At 37.4% G+C, this 23,018-nt stretch overlaps 2 protein-coding genes across 2 annotated transcripts in view; one reads left to right on the plus strand and one right to left on the minus strand.

Moving 5' to 3' along the window:
• Nucleotides 1-3,072, minus strand: part of LOC107565033 (major facilitator superfamily domain-containing protein 6-B-like) — an 11,384-nt gene extending 8,312 nt beyond the window's left edge. The window contains exons 1-2 of the mRNA XM_016250217.1: nucleotides 3,004-3,072; nucleotides 644-717 (exon numbers count right to left, since the gene is read on the minus strand). Coding sequence (XP_016105703.1) covers nucleotides 644-717; nucleotides 3,004-3,072 — 143 coding nt within the window. The remainder of the gene's footprint in view (nucleotides 1-643; nucleotides 718-3,003) is intronic.
• A 10,600-nt stretch (nucleotides 3,073-13,672) lies between these two features.
• On the plus strand, nucleotides 13,673-14,277 carry LOC107565034 (striated muscle preferentially expressed protein kinase-like; the record flags this gene model as incomplete). Its single annotated transcript, XM_016250218.1, has 1 exon — nucleotides 13,673-14,277. A coding segment is annotated over exon 1 (427 nt), but the record flags the coding sequence as incomplete, so codon positions are not given.
• Between the last annotated feature and the right edge of the window lie 8,741 nt (nucleotides 14,278-23,018).

Genomic DNA, 23,018 nt, shown 5'->3' on the forward strand with positions numbered 1-23,018 from the left:
AGCAAATACGCATTTACATCATTTAAACAAATCTTTGAATGACTAATGAACATTTAATTTCACAAACTTAGTCGAATCCAGCGGTGAGATCTTGTGAAGTGTGCATTTTTATCCAGCATGATCGCGTGTTCTCTGTGTGACGGTCGGTCCGTGTGAAATGAATGCTTTAAACTTGTGATTTCAAATTATGCTGCGCTTTATCCATTTACCCACTGTCATATTCATGTCATTTTCTCTGTGTGCTGTATGTAAAATGAGTGTTACCCTGGCTTTATTTAAAAAATATGATTCCCAATGCACACAAACTTCCCAGAATACTGAAAGCCCTGTTGGTTACAGTGTTTACTTCCTTTTTAATTATATTTTTATTAAATATTTATTTATTTGTGAAAAATACTTTGTCATCTAAAGTATAATTATGTTTATTTTACAAATTTATTTTTTAATCCATTGTCAAATTATTTCAAATTTCTTAAATATTAAACTAAAACCAAATTATATCGGCTTTATATTGGCCCCCTTGCTTTCCAAGATATCGGCATCGGCTGTCAAAAAACCAATATCGGTCGACCACTATTTATAAGGCCTATTGTAGTTAAGGCTGGGTGTTGCATTTGCTGGTGATGTCAGTCTCTATTCTGACGTCCGAATGAATGACTCACTCTGTCCTAGAGACGGGCTGTGAGCATGACCACACAAGATCTCACCAGTGCTAATCTACAAACACAGAATCTCTAACAGGAAAAACAACTTTAATGTCATTACAACCCGTTTAATTCGAATGTTGTTTCCTGGAAAACCAATCTAATGAGAGCGCCGGCGCTGGTGCTTTAAAAATTAAGCATCTCATTTCATCGCTACTAGCATCACTAAGCATAAATTACATTATGATTATAATTTCTAAATGCATGTTATTGTGAACAATTCATTCATATGATTCATTCATATTCATGTTTTAACTAGTAATTTCAACATAACCCAATCTTTAGGTTAAACAACAGGTGACATATGTCTTGACTTCTCCAAACATTCAGTTTGCTTAAACAGCACCCCTTTTTTTTATGATCGCCTGCAAGCTCGCATTGATACAAGCAACATTCAATGAATAAAAAAAAGTCCCTGTCCTATATTTTTTTCTTTTCCGATAATCCATTTAACTGGGATGTATGAAGAAAAGAATGTAGCTACTTTTGCTTCATCGCAACTTTAATTAGAATAATGATCGTTTCCAAACAGGTTTCCTAACCTCTCTCCCCGTCTGCCATTGGTTGAACAAATACACAGCCCCACCCCAAACCCACACCATTGGTTGAGTCAGTGTTGCTGTTGTCGGGCTCATCAGGAAGCTCCACAGACTAATGTTTTGCACAACATTGTTTACGCATTTTGAGGGAAATCAACCTTCAAACGGCTTACTTACAGTTGTGCAGAATTTATTACTAATTTATATTATATAAACTATAAAAAAGTAAAAACCTACAAATTGTTTTATAATTAAAACACATTAACAAATTAAATTAAAACAGTTTAAACAATTAAAACTAATTAAAATCTGTTTAACTGGGATGTACATAATACAGAAGAAAAGATCCATCACTACTTACGTTTCATCACGACTTTAATTAAAATAATTATTGTTTCTTAAATACTCTCCCTGTCCACCATTGCGTGAAAGAATACATAGCCCCGCCCCAATCTCACGCCATTGGTTGAGTCAGTGTCGCTGTCAGGCTGGTCAGGAACCTCAAACAGAGCAATGATTTGCTCCACAGTGTTTACATGTTTTGGAGAAATCAACCTACTAACAGCTTACTTATAGTTGTGTGCATTGTAAGCATGCTAACACCAAAAAAAACTACACAAAAACCTTTAAACAGGAGCGTTTCAACTCCTTTCTTCATGCAACTACATGCAGCTCTGGGAGAAAGCCATGCAAATGTTGACTACAAACTACAGAGAACATTTCACTGTACACTATGTTGGCTCTGCCACACCCTTTGCCTTTAGAAAGCTTTAGAATTGATCAACAAAAGCAGCAAGCTCAGTGGATCAATGCTGGAAAGCCTAGACAATGTGTGATGGGGCTAATGGCAGGATAAAGTTACAGGCCTCTCTGCAGTCATGACTGAAAACAGGCCACTTAAAGGCTACAGAGACAAAACTGAAGCTATCATATGGATTAACAGAACATTTTTGTCCCCATAAGATTCCATAATTTTTTTTTTTTAAATGTACAGTAGAACACAGGAATTTATTACTCATTTATAAGCACTATAAAAATAATGTAGCAAATTGTTGTAGAAATATATATTTAATAAAATATATAAAATGTTATACAACATATATTAATATAAAATTACATCTGTGAGATACTGTATAGTCACTGTGAAATATAAAGTAACAATTGTGGGATATAAAATCACACTGAGATATAAAGTTACATTATGAGAAATTACAATTGTGGTATATAGTCACATTATGAAATATGAAACAATATTGAGATATAAAATCACATTGTGAGATATAGTCTCTTTGTGAGCAGCAGCAGTTCTGCAAGTTTCACCACCTCATGCCCATTAGATTTATTTTTATTTTTTAACAACAATCAAGTTGTAATATTCTAAATTAAAATGCTCAGTGTGGTAAGCCAGAAATCATCTTATATGTTGCATGGAGCTGCAGTTCTGTTACGCAGCAGAATTACAATACCTGCAGATGCAGTTTGCTGCCAACTAATCAGCTTTTCACAAAACAGCATCTGTCGACTAAAACAACATCACCATAAGCTAGAAAGTGGTCACTGAAACTGGTTTGAGGGTTCTGGATCGCAAAACGTCCGCCAAATGCTACCAGTTTACATCATAAAAAATGCAAAGACTGAGACACCAGTACAACCTGAGCTATCCTAAAATGATTCATCTTATTCACACTGAAGAGCCAGTGCTCTGGGAAATACCACACACTTGAGAAATACCACAAAGGAGATTGAGGATGAGAGCAGACCTTTCCAAGTGCCTGTTTACCAGTGCCCACATACACATGGGTAACATCCTGGAAAAGGGTGGCCTGCATCTTGGTTGTACATTGTGTGCCCAGGCTAGGCAGTGCCCATTTAGAGCTTAGCCAAAGTCAACAATACTTACTGAGACACCTTAAACAACCTTTGAACTTTCCCTGTGAGCCCACCACTATGCCACAAATTTGCCAGTCTTTATGTGTTAACACAGATATGGCACAAGAAAGAAGTGCATTTACGTCACTTTTGACCAGATGTGCTTGGTAGTGTTCTCATAAAATATTGAGCAACCAGGATATGGTTACCATTGCATGAAGGCGGTGTTTGGGCACAGGTCTAAAATACATAAACTAGCATACTAAAATAAAATAGTTGGCTCCTCCCATACAAAGATTTGCTCAACACTAACCCCTGAGCATACATTATAAATGAGTGTTTAGCTTTTGTGAACATCAGAAGACACCTGTCTATAACATACCAAATGTAAAGTAGATTGCTAAAAAAAAAAAAAAAAAAAGAGACAACTGAATATCATTTTGTCAGTAAATCTAGTAAAACACATGCTCTTTTAAAGCAATCAGAATGTAATGACAACATAAGGAAAAATATGCCTAACTATATCCATTCACTTTAAACTAAACTTAAAAATCTAAATATAAAAGCTAATTTAAAGTATTAGTAAATACTATAAATAAACTAAATTTATTTATATAAAGTATACATTCTAAAGAGTAAAATAATATTGCTTCAGATGATGTTTCCTTCATGGCTGTGGCCTCCAATAGATTTTTACTGACTCTTCCTAATTAATATAGTTTCTGGTAAAACTGCAACCAAACGAATCAGAATGTAATGACAACATAAGGAAAAATATGCCTAACTATATCCATTCACTTTAAACTAAACTTAAAAATCTAAATCTAAAAGCTAATTTAAAGTATTAGTAAATACTATAAATATAAATAAACTAAATTTATTTATATAAAGTATACATTCTAAAGAGTAAAATAATATTGCTTCAGATGATGTTTCCTTCATGGCTGTGGCCTCCAATAGATTTTTACTGACTCTTCCTAATTAATATAGTTTCTGGTAAAACTGCAACCAAACACACACAGCACCTCTCCATGCAGTCCATACTCTGAGTGGGCTGAGAAGAAAGTGTGTCATTGGGGGCAGGCGGTGCTGTTTGACCGGACGGTGTAGTGTTTGCCACCTGCCCCAGGGACAGAGTGTTAAATGGTTCAGACAGAACATATTTCCTCTTCTGGTCCTCCTCATCATCCGTAAGGATGGCCACCCGATCACTCGCCATTTCTGTGAGACAGACATTAACATCTGTTAAAGACATAGTGGATAACGGCTTCACGTTGTAGAATTAAATTGCAATTCTTAAATGTTGGGGCACAAACGTTTGTTCAAAATTTGGCTAATTAGCATTAGCAGGGCCATTTAGCTGGTAAATCCCTAACATTACCCTGAAGAACCAAAAATCATTTTATGGATTTTTTCCCCCCTTGTTTGCTGCCTCTCACAACATAGTTCATGGTCATGAAGAGCTCGAGAGATTCTTGCTGTACCATCAGCCAATCAGCATTGTCATGATGGCATTTTCCTAAAGCTCTAAGCGATTAGTTGCATTGCATCTATGGGTCTGGTGATTGGCTGAAAAAACAAAACAAAACAACAACAAAAAAAACCTATGCAAAGTGTCCATTAACAAAGATGGCAAATTTATAGCACATACTTATGGGCTCATGTTCAAAATGCAGTGTTCATTTAGAATAAATGGCAACATTATCTAAAAACAAAAACAAAAATGGAGGAGACAAACTTCCTATATCATTTTGTGATGATGTCAAAGGCCATAAATCACACTACTGTTATGTGTTTTCAAAAGTGGTAATTTTCTCTAGTTACCCATACTAATAATTTGCATATTGTTGTCTATACAGTTCATAGGAAGTTTAATATTAAGTATTGTTTACCTTTGTGCATTAAACCATTTTGATAGCACCTTGATGTCCAATGAAGCAAAACAGTTCATTGAGTGCTACTTTTATTTATTTATTTTCATATTCAAGTTAGACTAATGGATACATATATATATATTTTATTGACCTAATTTATATGACTGCCCTTGATTAACGATAATAAAAATGAGTAAGATTACACATCAAGTGAATATAATGTTGAACATCAGGTAGTAGGAATGCAATTGAGAGGTGGAGATCATAAAATCTAACAAGGTAAAAGAAAATCGTACCTACACTACATTAAATATGGGTTCAATTGCAACGAGGATCATATATATTGAGGCTTGGTCGCTCGTTAACTCCCAAATAACGCCACAACGAAAATGTATCCGAATGATAATTAAAAGTCGAACAAAACTCATTTTGTAAAGGAATTTTACCTTGAACCTACTTTAGATTAATAAAATGACAAAGACAAAAATGGTCTGATATGTTTAAATGTAAATGAGCTAATATGCGTCATTGGCAAAAAATAAAATATATGCCTGTAATACAAACAGGATGAAAGATACAGACTATTAAGTGAAAATATAATATTTCATTGCTTTGTTCTATGTAGGCTAAGGTTTATTTAAACAGTGTACTTGCACTTAGAACATGGAGCGTTGTACAATTGACCTCATTCTGGACTCCGTATAGCTGTTAAACTGCATGTATCCAAGTGGTATTTATAATGCTTATTGAAGAATCTGTAAATGGCTTTTTGTAAGCCAGGGTTTAGAGGTGCATATCATAGTAATCTTTACTCCGCTACACACACTGGCACATATGCTATGGTTACAGTATTGTGTGTGCGTCTGTATGAGACAAGACGGCCTTCTATCATCCTCGCGCCGTGGAGACAGAGGGAGGGACGGAGGGGGACAAAAGGAGTGGATGTGGGATGGTGACAGGGGAAGGCAAAGGGCTGGCAGGCAGACATGACAAATGGAGGTTCCGGTGGTTGACGGACTCCCAGGAGGACAACATTAACGATAATAAAAATGAGTAAGATTACACATCAAGTGAATATAATGTTGAACATCAGGTAGTAGGAATGCAATTGAGAGGTGGAGATCATTGTGCTGTGGAATGAATATTAAATACAGTCCACATTCAAAAACCGTAACATCATATGTATCATATTAAACTTCAGTGGGTGTAGTCCCTGTCTGAAACTGAGTGACACACACCCTACGACCTGTATTACCATTGCATATTGCACAAACACAATGCCTAAATGCATTTACAAACACAACTGATCATCCATTATTTTTCTTACAGTGTTTCAGTATTAAACAGGCAGCGGTGTGGCTCAATACAAAGCTCGCTTACCCGGCTGTTGCGTTATTTCACCGTCTGGCGCTGAACGAGGACGATCCCTTCAACAGACCGCTCTCTCCGTCCAACCATCATTTTGATCACAATCCTGGATTTCTGCTCACTTTCTATGAACAGTCCTCAAACAGCGAGGTGTTCCGGTAGAACAGTGGAGCAGGTTTATTCTACAGCAGTTTTCATCCGACCTGACGTCAATCTCTCACCTGCGTGCGATGTGCTCAGCGTCAGTGTGATTGTGGCACTGCCTTCATTTCCACTGATGTGTGACTGCTCCTGAAATTGTGTTTTAGATTGGAAGTTTTCGCGTATAGTGTTTGCCTAAGAGACGATGTGCAACATCAGTCAGATGTTTGTTATGTTTAGGATTTTTAATTAATTAAAATAGGCTCTATTATAGTTTGATATAGTTTATATTGACTTCAAGATGGGGTAAAATACGTATTTTAATATTTGATTATAATTATACATTTTCTGATTAGAAATTATGGCTAACCCATTTTTGACCGGCGAACTCCTGCAACATGATCCAACTCTAGTGATGAAACAGTGACATCTACTGGCGCTCACTACAGTTTAAAAAAAAAAAAAAAAACCTTATAGTATACATATGAATCTAATCTGTATTTTGTGCCACAAAAATGTGTCAATCAGAGTAACTGATAGCATCAAACTTCGTATACATTTACAATAAATACAACTATAGGACAAGAACACGCAATCATTCCCATAACCAAGTCGAAAACAGCAGCTTTAAATATAAGAAGAGTTAAACAAGCCGTTCTAGGACTCAAATCGGTGTCATTTTTTTTAGCTGTTCATTTTCATGAACCACCTAAAATTGATTCACTGGAATGAATCATATACATCCCAGCGCTACATGACAGAGAGAGCCGAGTAGGAGGAACCGATTCACCAAGATGAATCAGAATTTCCAACGCTACATGTGAGAGCGAAGACCGAGTAAGACGAATCGATTCACCGGAGTGAACATATGAATCGAAGTCAAAGGCCTTGAGTCCTAAACAAACGATTTTGGCGCAAAAATTCACATTTTACTAGTTGAAGCTAACAAAGACTGACGCCAACATGGAAAGCAAATGTGACATTTCTCCATCCTCGAAAACGTTCAACAAAATCTAACAAGGTAAAAGAAAATCGTACCTACACTACATTAAATATGGGTTCAATTGCAACGAGGATAATATATATTGAGGCTTGGTCGCTCGTTAACTCCCAAATAACGCCACAACGAAAATGTATCCGAATGATAATTAAAAGTCGAACAAAACTCATTTTGTAAAGGAATTTTACCTTGAACCTACTTTAGATTAAAAAAATGACAAAGACAAAATGGTCTGATATGTTTAAATGTAAATTAGCTAATATGCGTCATTGGCAAAAAAATAAAATATATGCCTGTAATACAAACAGGATGAAAGATACAGACTATTAAGTGAAAATATAATATTTCATTGCTTTGTTCTATGTAGGCTAAGGTTTATTTAAACAGTGTACTTGCACTTAGAACATGGAGCGTTGTACAATTGACCTCATTCTGGACTCCGTATAGCTGTTAAACTGCATGTATCCAAGTGGTATTTATAATGCTTATTGAAGAATCTGTAAATGGCTTTTTGTAAGCCAGGGTTTAGAGGTGCATATCATAGTAATCTTTACTCCGCTACACACACTGGCACATATGCTATGGTTACAGTATTGTGTGTGCGTCTGTATGAGACAAGACGGCCTTCTATCATCCTCGCGCCGTGGAGACAGAGGGAGGGACGGAGGGGGACAAAAGGAGTGGATGTGGGATGGTGACAGGGGAAGGCAAAGGGCTGGCAGGCAGACATGACAAATGGAGGTTCCGGTGGTTGACGGACTCCCAGGAGGACAACTAACAGATTCCAGGGAGGTGACGATGGAGGGAGGAGCCAGGGAGACGACAGGAGGGAACCGGACCCAGGTGGGACCCAGGCCACAGCCATGATAGCGGCCCACGGTGGAGCCGATGGAGGGAGAAGCCATGGTGGAGGAAGGGCTGACAACTCCAGGGGGCCTACCAACGGCGGCGGAGCAGGTGGTGGAGGAGCCAGAGGCGGAGACGGCGAGCCGATGAGCCAGGGCGACACAAGGATCCAGAGGACCAAGGCGGAGCAGATGGCACCGGCAACCGAGGCGGAGACGGGGATCCAGAAGGCCACGGTGGAGCGACAGAGGACTGAGGTGGAGCCGGAGGGAAGGAGGAGCCTGACAGATCCTGAGGGACGGAGGGACAAGGCGGAGCCAGAGGAGTGGAGTCCCGAGGCGGCGAATGGTTGACGACTGACCAAGGTGGAGCCGGAGGGACGATGGAGCCCGGTGGACTGACGGGCCATGGTGGAGCTGCTGGGTTGCAGGACCGAGGTTGAGTCTGGGCCTGAGAGGCTGAAGACGGAGTCGAGGGATCCTCCAGACTCGACGCCAATGAAGCTGGAGATAGGCAGACCAGCGGCAAGCCCATGCCACAGATGGTAAACAGGTCGGGTGAAAACTGAAGGACGGATATCTCGGAGTTCAAGTCTATTAAATCTCCCAGGACCAGTTTGTGCTCACCCCCAGCGATGGCGCCATGTGCGGGGCTTTCCATTGCCCCCGCGATCTCCACCGCTGTATCCACCATCGCTTGTGCTGTCGGCTCTCGCACCTGGTCAGACATTTGGGGCTCAGGCTCTTTAGTGTGGTCCTCAAGAGAGCGATCCCGCTGCTCCAGCAGGAGGACGAGAACGGAAGGGTCGTTCATAATTAAAAAGATAAAAACGGAAAACAAAATGAGGGGAAGAACACACACACACACACACACACACACACACACACACACAATACTCGACAAAACAGAACTGAACAGACTTGACTTAAAGTACAGACACAAATGAGGATAATTAATCGAACTCAGGTGAACAGAATGACACAATCAGACACGAGGAGAAATTAAGGTTACACTAAGCACATGGGGAATGAAAACACAACAAGACAGTCCACAGGGGTGTGACAGTGAGTAAATGATGAAATAATTTTTATTTTTGGTTTAACATCCCCCATAAATGTGAAAGAATTGTTTGGATTGTTCCAAGACTTTTTAACTCCCTGTAAATCATATATAAAAGTGATTAGTTTTTACAAATCATTTTAAAGAGATTGCCGTCAGTGTCTACATAATGAAGTATTTTAGAGTTGAGTATAACTACAAGATTTATATACACTATAACTCATATTGTGAGTATCATATTTTCAGTTATATTTGTCATTTTTATAATATTTTTAAATGTCTATAAAGTTTTCTTTTTTCTTTTTTTTTTAGTTTGTTATTTTAGTATGTCAGGTTCAACTACATATTTTTTTCAAATTTTTTTAAATATTTTATTTGATTTTGGTTATTTATTTTATTAACAGATTTTTAAAATGGTTTTAGTTTAAGGGTCATTCCTGGGATTCTGTAACCTTTCAACTTGGAATATTTTTTTTTCCAAGCTATATATGATTTCTTTTCTAAATACGCCACATCATTAGGCACATATCAAACCTCCAACAAATTTCAGGCATTAAACCTTTTATTGTTTTTAGTTTTCTTCAGATTTAGACACCTCTTATTCTCAACCCCGTAATGGACAAAATGGGAATTGTTTAAAAAGGATTTTACACAGAACTTGTTATAAAACAAACATCTACCTACTGCTCATTTGTCCCTCATAACAATTTAATGATAACAAATGTAACATTTATCATAATTTCCACATGTTATGGGACTGAAGTTAATAATAGACAACTTGTTTGTTTATGGTTTCTTTATATTTGTAAAAAAAAAAAGTTTAATTTAGATGTTTAACTAAAACCACAATTTTGTTGTTTTAGTCCTTAACATGTCATATGTCAGCAAGAAATGCTTTCATCCTTAATTGTCTTCCATATTTTTTTTTTTACTAAAATATTATGACCAGGTGTGACGGGGTTGAAGACTGTAACACATTTGAAGGAATACATTGCCTTAAATTTTAATTTTCAGTTTTGTTCACTCATATTCTTCCCCCATCTTTCTGGGTCAAAATGTCTGCATGCCCAACACTGTCTTTCTGCTGCTAATGCGGGTGCAGTTTCTGATGGAGCATGCTTGTTAAAGTTTAACTGGACACATTACATAAAATATTCTATTTATAACAGAATAGAATGTTTGGTAAGTGTATATTTACCGATAACCATGACATTATTGATATTGCTAAATGAAGTAAATAACTCAACCCTGTCACAAGTTTACAACCCCGAAACAATGAGGAAAAAAATAAATAAATATATATATATGTTTTTTTGTGTGACAGGGTTGATTGTGGTGGGGTTGTGTTTTTTGCTCAAAATGGCCACTGCTCCTCATGTAGTGTAGGAGAATAGACCATATATGACAGCAATAAAATAAGTACATTGTATGTACTTATGGATTAAAACAAAATGTTGAAAAATAATACTTTTCCATCTTAATATAATGTGATGGGGTTGAGTTGTTAAGCTTGACAGTACTCTCCCTGACTATAATAAACCCCAAAAATATGAATTAAAAGTATGATATTACATTTTCTGCTCCCCTATTAATGAGACCTGAATGATGTCATCTCTGGTAAATTATGTCACATATGGGCGGAGTCTAAATTTTGGGTGTTAGAATGGTTATTTTCAATATCATCACACCAACATTTTAGGGAACTTTTGAGTTTTTCCACAAAAAATTAAGTTAGCTTATATTAAGTTATTGTTGGTCTTGATTTGGGAATCATTGTAAGGATATGAGTAATGTCTAATTGTTGATTTATTCGAGCTGAATATGAGAAATGTGATCACAAGTGGGCAGTTTCTATCAATGACATCACTGAGAAAACACCCTAATTATTAGGGTGTCGTTTAAACCTGCAGGGGGCGATGTTTTACAAGCACATCAGACACTCCACTTATTACAGCACTCTCCTTCCAGCTCTAAGTGAGACTCGACTACACGTAAGTGTAACTCTTCTATTCATTGTTGTCCATTAACGTCTTCATTCTTGTCACCAGTGTTGCCATGCCTGCCATTCATCCATGCCTTTTCCAATCATTTTAGCCCCTAAAACAGTGTCCAGCTAAAACATCTGCTATCTCCCCTTTTGTGTTAGAATAGTAAAGTGTTGTATTTGCCTCCCCTGTTCCCTCCCACTCACTCAGAGACCTGTACACCATCCACACATTTGCTCTCAATTCAGCAGTCCAGAGAGCGATGCTGTTTCTATGACAACTGGTTCTGCAGGACAAACTGCAGAGAGGATTTTCCTTTCAAAGGGGGTTCCAAGGAGAAGGCACATGCTTAGCATGAAATTCAGCCCTCTGAAATCCTTTTAGTTGTTTATGATCTAATTTTAAAGTAGGGAAAATGAACATCAGTCATCTGTTAAATGTACAAGAGGGTTGGCGGTTTGTGAACACTTTGCTGGTGTTAAACGTATCAGAGGTAAAACATTCATAAAGCTGTGGAAATCGTCATATTATGCATTTTATACAAATCTGTATAAATAGCCCCGATTCAGGTATCAGATTGTATCATTGAATGCAATATTTTATTGAGTTATGAACTTGATGTTTACTGTACACTTTTAATTAATTAGTGATAGACTAATATATCATCCAGGCTGATTAATCAGTCAGTGTTTCATCTTTTTTTTTATTAATGGCGAAAGCAGCTAATGGCTGCTGAATGAACAGAATTCATATAAATACATTTTTTTTCAGTTTTTTTATTTAGTGAATTGAGTAAATATGTGAAATGAGTTTAAATATATGTATTTTATTATACATTTTATAATTATTTAAACATGGAATAATGCTGAAATGTTATATATATATATACATATATATATATATATATATATGTATATAATATGTACAAAAATGTGTGTTTAACACCAGCAGTTGTCTTATTTGCTGTTATAAAATAGTCATTTATAATATTTTTGTTTGCTATTTGCTATCTAGTTTGCTTTTGTCAAATTCTTGTACCCACTGTATATATATATATATATATGTGTGTGTGTGAAATAAAATAAAATAACAAAATTCAGCATTATTCTACACTTCTAGATATTATTACCAAACACTGTCTTAGAAGTAGTTGACCACTACACTTTATAAATATTTTGTTGTCTCCATTACAACCATAAAATAGCTTGCATGTATACATGGTGTCCAGCAGATGGCAGTCTATGTTGTACAGCAGCTGTTGTTTTTAGGGGCTTTTGTTTGGTTCTTGTGGTCTTCTTTGGAATTTGCAAGATATCATTGCATTCATTATATTCAGTTCTATAATCCTGATAACTATTTCCATCGCTGATGAGATGATCAAATATCAATAGGTTTTGTTCTGATGGTTGTTTGAGTAATTATATGGATCCCTTAAGGCTTGAGTGCCGAATCATGTTATTTTTTGAGGGAATTTAAAAAAAATACCACTGCCAAGTCTGAAATTGATGCTAGTGACAGAATCGATTCTTACTCAGCAGCTATCTTTGACACATGAATCAGAGCTTTATTCTGAACCCCTCCCTCATTAGGCCCCCATGTCACACTTTCTGGAGCTTGTGATTGGCTTTGAGTGCCAGGGGAGAGGATGAGGGGCTGGGCCAAAGCATCCGGGCTGCCCAAAAAATTTGACCTATCAGGGTACAGCTGTTCCTTGATGACCTCCCCGGGGGGACATGCGAGTGGAGTGAGTGAGACAGCTTAACTTGGAGGGCAAGGGGACGAAAGTCTGGGCACCGCAGGCACAGAGTTGGAAACCAGTTGGAAATCCTGCAATTGAGTAATCGCCTAAAGGATCCAGCGGTCATTTTTTCCCCCTTAGATCGCGAAGAACTGGGGGACCTGAATCTGAGGGTGAAAAGCTGAGGCCAAATCTTCCAAAAGACAGCAGGAGTAGCTGCTAATGCAATATGATCCTCTGGGACTCGCTCTAAAAATACCATCCAGCCAGGAGTACATGCGCAAGCTACATTCGCCTAATTGGAGAAAGATTAAACATTTTGTTTTCAGCTTCTCTAATTGGACATCTCAAGGATGTGAGAAACATATTCCAAAACATTTATGATGCAGAAAACTTTTTTTTTTGTTGACATTTCTATGTACCTGAAGGCCTTTCAGAAGGTCTTCTGTTAATGCAGGTAGAGATTTCAACTTTTTTAAGAAATCATTTGATAAGTAAGTATTGCATTTAACTGGTGTTGATAACTTAAACCTGGAGTGGAGTCTTACATTTGATAATATCGGCTTGAATGTTTGGAATATGTTTACCATATCAAAACTCCAAGTTATGAAAAGCTATTTTATTTTTGGACAATTTATTGTGCATTATATAGACTTATTAATGTAATTTTAAGCTTCAATCAGTTTAGTAACGTGTAGCAGTCCATAAAGAAGCTCTCCACTGGATCATGAGGAAAGCTGAGGTCCAGATGACCCTGAAGAAGGGTGCTAATGAAGAAGCAAGAGGAATGGCACCTCCCAGCCCCAGGATACCATCGAAACGGGCAAAAGTTAGTTCTGATCAGGTCATACCAGACCCTGCTGCTTCTGTCTACCCTACCCCAACTCCCCCAGTGTTCATCCGGAAGATGAGGAACGCTGCGGTAGGTACTGGCTGTGATATCCGTCTGAAAGTGGCCGTGGCTGGAGACCCACAACCTACCCTCTACTGGTACCACAATGATGACCTGCTCAACATGGATAACCAGGAATATGGAGGCCTGTGGATCAGGGACTGCAAACCCAGTGATGCCGGCCTGTATACCTGCATCGCCACCAACAATCTTGGAGAGGCCAGAAGCAGTGCTGTCCTAGCTGTTTTGGATTTGGGTGAAGGTAACTACGAATGTAGTTTTAAATGTAAATATAACACTAATGTTTCATTTTGAGAAATCAATGGCTTCATATTACCTGCAGCCTTGTAGAAATGACTGGAACATAAGATCCCCAACATAAGAACATTGTGCCCTATTATCAAGCTTATGTGGGTAATTATCGAGTTTAAGCTTCAGAGAAAAAGGTGGAAGGCAGACGTTCTTGCACACCAAAACATGATATGTGATAATTTGCTAAAGGAGTAACACATCCCTCTGATGTGTCTCACAAAATGGTGGCTAATCCAGTTAGAGAAAATTAAGTGAAGTAGCCGTCCCTCCTTCTTCAATCACTTTGTTTGGTTGGGGTTACATTGTGGCATTTACCTCAAGGACCTGCTTGGTGGCCGAGGGGGGAATGATGGGGGCAGCTGATGGGCTGAGACAAACAGCTCACCCGTCCCAAAGTAGAGCTGCTAAATTTTCAGTAAATCACTTAACCCTAGAAAATCATAGTGAATTGTATCTTCATACTTTAGTTGTCATTTTGTCAGAAAGGAATGTGTGATAAATTATTTGAGCTTTTCAGAAGTAAATCATTGGTTTAGGATCAGTGCTGTGATGAGAGGTGATGGTGTCCAGCTTCAGATGTCAGAGCACATCATTCTGACAGTGTTATGATTTCACTGATGCCACTAACATTCATCGCCAAACTGTCTGCAATACAGGCACCTATTATGACTCTCATTGGATTTGTGTTTCATATTTGCACTCCATCAACATCAATAGTGTATGTGTTTTATGTAGCCACATCAAACTTTCACCTCTACTGTACTTGCAGCATTCTCTTGAATCTTGGTGTATGGTTTTTATTGCACTCCGTGTTAATGATTGACATTTAATGATCTTTTGAGCTTCAGTTTTTTAAGGGTTTGTACCATCTCCCTGGACTCTAGTTTAGTTTTTGTAGTGCCAGAACTTTATTGGGTCTCTGGACCCCTGGAGGTCCCTGAGTGTACTCCAGGGGGACCTGTGGAGAAGATATTTTGTATAAGACATACAAAATGTACATTTTTGCTACTTTTCTTTGTAGTTATTTAATTTTTTAATGGCTTGGCTGAGAATCTGGGCATGTAAAGGTTGAAAACGGTTCAGGAAAGTGGTTGTTCTCAGTAGGTCTGTTCTTATCTGATGGAGACACAAACTAATAAAAGATAATCATATTATTGTGGATAGTTATGGTAGCAAAATAAATAACTGTGTTTTAGTGCATTTATAATATAATATTTTTTCCTAATAACAAGCCTATGTCATGCTAATTTATTTGGGTATTTTAGTGCAGTTTTCCCAACATTTTTGTATGCCAAACAATTTCTATGTCCAGTTAATAAATCTGGGTCCTGAATTGTATCTAGAGTACAACATCTGTAGTCATGATGCATGTGTCAATCCTCTGGACAAGTTGTGCAGTTTACACCTGTCTTGTCACTCAGCTAAATGCCATATGTCTTTCTCTTTTGCTTTTCCTTCACAATGTCTTTTTTTCTGCCTTCTACCCACTGTTATCCTCCCTTTTCTTTCCTTTCCTTTCCTTTCCTTTCAAACTTTCTGGAGTCTGTATTGTTTTGTTTTACTATTTTGTCATTCTGACCATTCCCATTCTATGTATCTGTGTCTTTCTGTTTTTATTTCTGCCTTTCTTACACTTTTCCACTTCCTTGTCTTTCAATGTCTCTCCTGTCTTCTTGGCCTGAAGGACCATCTATACCCCTCTGGTTATTTCTGACAGTGGAATGTGCCAGGCTTCAGATTTTTGTGATGTTAATAGGCCACACACTCTCCGGTTACACAGGAAGACATCACAGCTATATATAGGCCTTCAGCACAGGAGTTTTGCCTAGACCTTATTCAATTAGAGTCAGTTTGAATCGGGGAGAGTAATGTTTTTGCCTGGTTTACAATTGTAAAATACTGTCATTAAATGAATGGTAAAAATAGCCGGCTTTGAAGGTGCTCTCTGAGAATCATTACTGATTTAGATTATGAGGCAAGAGACCAGGCTGACTTTGGATGGTGACCATCATGTTTATACATAGTAAACAAGTATTTCGCAGTGGGTTGCACTAATAAGGACTAAGATTTATGATATATTTATTAATTGTTTGTACTTCAACCATCATTAAACCTAGGGTAACTTTAATACTGTGCACCGATTAATATAAACTCAGAATTACATTTCAGTTAGAGCTGTAGTTCTATGCCTTGGATCTTGGTAACCGTTACATTAGTAGTGTATTTTTTCCCCTTTACCTGCACAGGTTACTTATTGCAGAGGCTGTTTCTAATGTCACTGAAAAAGGAAGTTAACAGGTAACAATACTGCCATTTTGGCGAATCAGTCGTGGCACGGAATCAAATTTAATCACAGGTTGAAGGTTTAATGACTGATTTGTTAAGCCCTGTTCAAAATTAAGTGGTACAACAAGGCTTTAATTAAAATAAAACCTAGATAAACAAACCCTTTTGCGGTTTAAGTTGTAATTGGTGCAACCCACTCTTAGCCTTTAAATCGGTAAACATGCAACAGCAATGTATATTTCTGGTCTGCTTCAGCTGACACTCAAACTGCAAGAGCTTATATTCATCCTCTGAATAGTTATGTCGCAAAGTGCTTGCTGTCTCTATCTCTTCAGGGAACATTTCACCTATAATTGCTCAGTGCATTACTGCTTTTTCAAATATGGATGTTTCAAACTGCTGGGGTGGAAGAACCAGTATGGAAATGATGTACAGAGAGAAAAGTACATCTGAATGTAGAGAGAAACATCAAAATCTACAGCTTTATCATCTTGTTGAAAAAAGTTTCTAACAGCCTTTATTTTCTTTTTACTTGGTAGTCTTTACTGTTTGTTTTTATTTGAAAAGTAGCTTTCTTTCAAGCGCTTCTCAAAGTCATTAGCTTAAAAATTATAGTTGAAATTCTTATAATGACTGTATATGACAGGGATTGCTCTATTTGCTGTTAAAATAGTGGTATTGCTCTTAAATAGTTTGTATTTGGGGGAACGGTTGAGCAGTAAGATGTGGGTTTTGGCTTCAGCCCACACACTTAGCAATAATTGCTCTGAAAGCAGATAGCATTCTGTTGGCTATGCGCAACTTTCCATTGGCCCCAGAGGTCAAAATGTCCACACAAACGCTCAGTGGAGTGTGTAATGAAAGGTCTCAAACATCATTTATATTTGAAACCAAATGGAAATGATAATCCCTGATAAATTGCTTGGATTTCAAATGATTTTTCTTGTTTGGCTAATAGACCCTCACAGAGTGACAAAGTTATTAATTTGTCATCAGCGAGTATGACTCATGGAAAATTACTAGGGCGGTTGAATATGGTTTTGTTCTTTTGTGGTAGGTGAAATGCAATTTCACCATTTGCAAAGAGGATGATGGAGGGGAAGTAATAACAGTCCACGCTAGTTGATTTTATATAAAAGTGCATCTACGCACAATCACACTCAAAATCATATATGCACACACACACACACACACACATGCTGAGGTACATTTGGTCACTCACAGCACAGCTGTGCCTCCCTCAGTCATTCATTTTCTGCCTATATCACCAACTTTTCTTTATCCAGCTGAGAGGTTGTGTTGTTGCATTGCTCGTAGGTGGATATGAATCAATACTGGATGCAAAAAGACTAATTCAGTGCATTAGAATAAACTGAGTTAATATGCATTAATTCAGTTTTGTGTAGTGATTCTGATGAGTTGAAGCGTCGTTCTGGCTGCACTGAAACACTATTGCTTTTCCAATCTGCTATTGGCGACATTCTGCTTTGCTAGAAAGCCCATTTCCTCTGCACTTTGAGACAGTTATCCTTTCTTTTTGAACTGCATTTGCATCAACACTTAACGATGATCCACTGATTTTAATTTTCTTAAAAGCATCTTGTTTACTTTGTGCTTAGGTTCTCATTGTCCTTTAGTGAGTGGGTGGTTTTAACCAACCACTGGTGTTGCACTTTTAATGTGTGTCACAGCTGATGCTTTTGGTTGCTCTAATCTCCACTTAAAGTTGAATACAAGCACTTAAAGGAATGGTTCATCCATTTAAATTCTGTCGTTATTTAATCTTTTTACTGTTTTTAAACTCTTTTGAACACTATGAACTAATGCTGTATAAAAAAAATCTCTTTGTTTTTTTTTTGTTCCATTGAGAAAAAAATAATAGCAAACAGATGTGCAATGGCATGAGGTTGAATAGTGACACAAATTTTTGAGTGGACTATCTGTAATTTATATTATTATAATGTTTACTCAATGGTAATTTTCTACACTTGTTTGAAAAACAACTCTATAAAATTTAGATTCATTTATAAAATATAATTTTCAACTTGGTCGAACTTTATATTATATTATAATATATTAATGTTAATAAATATTTTTGATCAATAGCTTTGGAAGATGTTTATATTATATTATATTACATTTATTATATTAGACAATTTTGTCATTCTGTGTACTTGTTCCAACAATAGCTTTATAAAATTCTGCATAATTTAGTGAAGTGGATATACGATTGTTTTGTTTTGGCATTTATGTAAGTGGCTGGAGTTCCATTGACCTTTCTTTCACCGAAACCTCAAAATGTTGCTACTGAGCTTTTGTCCTTGATCTAATTAAAGCCATAATGATGGTCTGTGTAATCTCATTCCATCCTGGCTTACAGCACAGAGGTGGCATGACCTCAGAGCTTTGTTAATGATGTGATAAATCAAAACGTGCTCATGCAGTTATGTGTATTGATTGTGAAATAAATGTTAATACTTCCAGCATGGCACAAATGCCTTACCTAATCTTTTGGTACAGCTTCGAGGCAGTAGTTTTGCAAGGGTGTTGAGCATATAAGATGGCTCCAGAATAAAAACATCTGACTCACCAGTGTTTTAAAGAGCATGAAAGGGCTTCAGGGTGCCATACAGAGAAATAAACACCACTCATTCGCTTGAGACCTCTTCATCTTGCTTGCATTTTAAGACCTGTGGTATTTCAGTCTATACCTTTTCACACTGGCATCATTTCTAAGGTTTATGATGTAAGAAAGACTTGAGGATCTTGAAGGGTGACCACACTTTTGATTTGGTTTGGATTGAGTCATCTTTGTTGTAAGTCAACTGTATTGTATTGAGTCAACTTTGCTGTAAGTAATATTTTTTGGAATATTATGCAGAAATGTATGAGGTAGGCCTACATGATAGATGTATCTGAAATGGAAATATCACACCTGTCTCTGTAACAGCACTTGACTCTGTAAATGGGAAAAAAAAGAAAAAAGTGTGGGATATTGTTTAGCCAGTGCTGAGAAGCTTTGAGGTGTTCTCTGCATTTTAATTGTTTAATTGTGCTGGTAAGATTTTTGCAGTATAATTTTTGTAGACGTCTATTGCAAACTTCGCAAATACATTCTAAGTCTTTGTGATAAAACAATACCCCAGACGAACTGAGAAGATTGCAGACCAACATATGCATCCTTAGTCACACATGTCACTGCTATACGAGGCTTCACCTGTCATTCAGAGATCTCTATATAGGAGCATGAAATTCCTGTATAAGTCCAGGCTGGTTTCTATAGATTAAAGTGCAGCCATCAAGCCTCTTTTGCAATATGAGCTGTATATGTTATGTAGGAGAGGCTGTTTGATTGCCTGACTGACACACCCATTTTTTCTGTGATTGCCTGTGGCCTAATGATGCTGCTATTCAAAAACTCACAATTTTACTTGTGTTTGGGTTTTACTTTAGTGTTCGACTTCAGATTTATAGATATTAAAGGGTTAGTTCACCCAAAAATGAAAATTAGGCTGCGTTTTATTTACCCTCGAAGCATCCTAGGTGTATATGACGTTCTTCTTTCAGATGAATCCAGTCGGAGTTATATAAAAAAGTGTCCTGGCTATTCCAAGCTCCATCATTGCAGTCAGCGGGTGTTGCAGTTGAACAGTCCACAAGTTGTCAAATAAATCTTGCGCATTCATAATAAAACGTGCCGCAGATGGCTCCGAGGATGAATAAAGGCCCCCTGTAGCGAATCCATGTGTTTTTGTAAGGCAAATATCCATATTTCAAACGTAATAAACACTTTTCTCTCACTTCCGCTGACTGTCATACACTGAAGTCGTTCCGGCGGATGACGCAGCATGTCGGTGTTGTGTGATTAGTGACGAATGTGGAGAGAGAACAAAACAAAACGCCGGTAATGAATTAGAAGTACAAACCGAGGATTTGCAAAGAAAAATATCTGAGGATTTCGATACAAACCAAGAGGAGACTGGTTTTCCTTTGCTAAAGTAAGGACACGTTGCTTCCTTTGCTCCTATAAACAAACTCGCGAGACTAGGATACCTCAGAGGCGCGTGCGCGCTGCGCATACATGCTGCGTCATCCGCCGGAACTGCTTCAGTGTATGACAGTCACAGAGGCGCGTGCGCGCTGCGCATACATGCTGCTCCCTCCGCCGGAACTGCTTCAGTGTATGACAGTCAGTGGAAGTGAGAGAAAAGTGTTTATTACGTTTGAAATATGGATACTTTAAAAGACACATGGATTCGCTACAGGGGGTCTTTATTCATCCCCCGGAGCCGTCTGCGGCACATTTTATTATGAATGCGCGAGCTTTATTTGACGACTTGTGGACTGTTCAACTGCAACACCCGCTGACTGCAATGATGGAGCTTGGAATAGCTAGGACAATTTTTTATATAACTCCGACTGGATTCGTCTGAAAGAAGAAAGTCATATACACCTAGGATGCTTTGAGGGTAAGTAAAACACAAGCTAATTTTCATTTTTGGGTGAACTAACCCTTTAACTAAGCATTAAACAACAAGACCATGTGTTATGTGATCTCCCCCCCCTCCCCCCTTATTCCTACTTAAAAATGCAGAGCTTCAGTGCTTTTAATTTTAAGTGGCAACAACAGCAAAACGTATATATCCACCTTATTTTTAATGTAAGAGAGTACGTGGCCATTTGTAACTTGAATGTGTGAGGATTCTGGTGCCATTCGCTTAGTTATTTTAGCTGAACAAAACAGTCAGTTATGCTGCTTGATAGTGCAAACTGATATTTATCATGTTAATTTAATTCACAATCATAAACACTGATTTGTAGCGCAAATATTTTTACTGTTTACAGCACTTTATTCTATCTATAGCGGCTAATGAATCGGAAGTCTCACAAATTCAGTGAAAATTGTTTAATTCTGTGTTGCAAAATAAGGTGGATAAGACATCAAGAAATGTTGGCCTAACTGTTGGCTTCTTACGATTTTCAAACAACCTAGCAACTTAATGCATTAGTATAGAATGTGCAACACACAGGAGTGCATTTATCTGCCATTTAACTTCAAACATGGCTTGTCCTATTAGAATTCAGAGTCTGAACTTTGTTCTCTGAAGAGCATTTTAGACTGGAAATACTGTTGGTTTTCCATTCCATTTGTATTCCCACTAGTCAGATTCCACCCATGGCACTCCCTCTGTTTCCAATTAAAAGCTGCTAATTAGCATAGCTTTAAAATGAAATGGATTCACACAGAGTGCTTTCCCATGATGCTACACTCATGAGGCTGGGGCAAACGCAAGTAAACGGGGTCTGGGGGACTAATTGACTCGAGCCATGAAGCTTAAGCTAACTGAATAAACCGTCTCTGTTTATTCAATTGGAGTAGTTTTGTATGGATATTCAAATCTCTTTTACACACAGATTGTGGTATATATGTAATATTATAAAACAGATTGTTCCAACTTTTAATTCTGGTTGGATGACCTGCATTCAAAGCTAAGTGTTGTTTTTTTGTGAATTTTTCACGATTTTTGCCACAGAAAGAAATGGCCCAAAGAGGATCTATTTATGGCTTTATTGTTTTTGACAGAAAAACGATTAATCAATACATGTGCTCTTGCAAAATGTTTAGAAAAGAAGAGGGTCTGGTCATGCTGGCTCTAATGAAATGACATGCTGTAATTCACTAGCATTCAAATGTTTTTTTTTTTTTTACTACTATTAATACTCAACAAGGTTGTATTAAATTGTTCAAAAGTGAGAGTAAATGTATAATGTTACAAAAGGATTCTATTTCAAATAAAGGCTTTTAAAATTTTTATTCATCAAAGCATTCTTAAAAAATGTGTCACAGTTTCCACAAAAATTGGCTTGAGTAATGGCTGCTGAAATTTCAGCTTTGCCATCACTGGTAAAATAATGTTTTAAAATATACTAAAATAGACAACAGTTATTGTAATAATTGTAGTAATATTTCACAATTTCACTGTATTTTTAATCAAATAACTGCAGCCTAGGAGGCATAATGCAAAATAATTGATTATTAAAAATACATTTAATGATCTATTGAACATCTTTTATAATTTTGCTATGGTATGCTACTGTTTTATTAAAGCAACAAGTCACTGGTTGTTTTAATTCCACTTTTTTTAAAGGCAGATCTGTGGAATCCCATCTGAAACGCTACAGTCTTATTTACTGCATCTCTGTGTGTTGTGACCGTAAACTACATGTTGATTGAGTAGATAGTGAGACACAGGGTCCATCTACCTCATCTTTTATTCATAACAACTTTAGCCTGCAGCACAGACTGATGAAGCTTGAGGATGTGCACTGTTTAAGGCATGTACGAATGTTGGAGACATACTGTGATGCAAACTTATCGGACAGGTGTCAGTCTGCTTCAGATAT

This window comes from Sinocyclocheilus grahami, unplaced genomic scaffold, assembly GCF_001515645.1.
Source record: "Sinocyclocheilus grahami isolate Dianchi unplaced genomic scaffold, SAMN03320097.WGS_v1.1 scaffold974.1, whole genome shotgun sequence".
NCBI classification, from domain to species: Eukaryota; Metazoa; Chordata; class Actinopteri; order Cypriniformes; family Cyprinidae; genus Sinocyclocheilus; species Sinocyclocheilus grahami.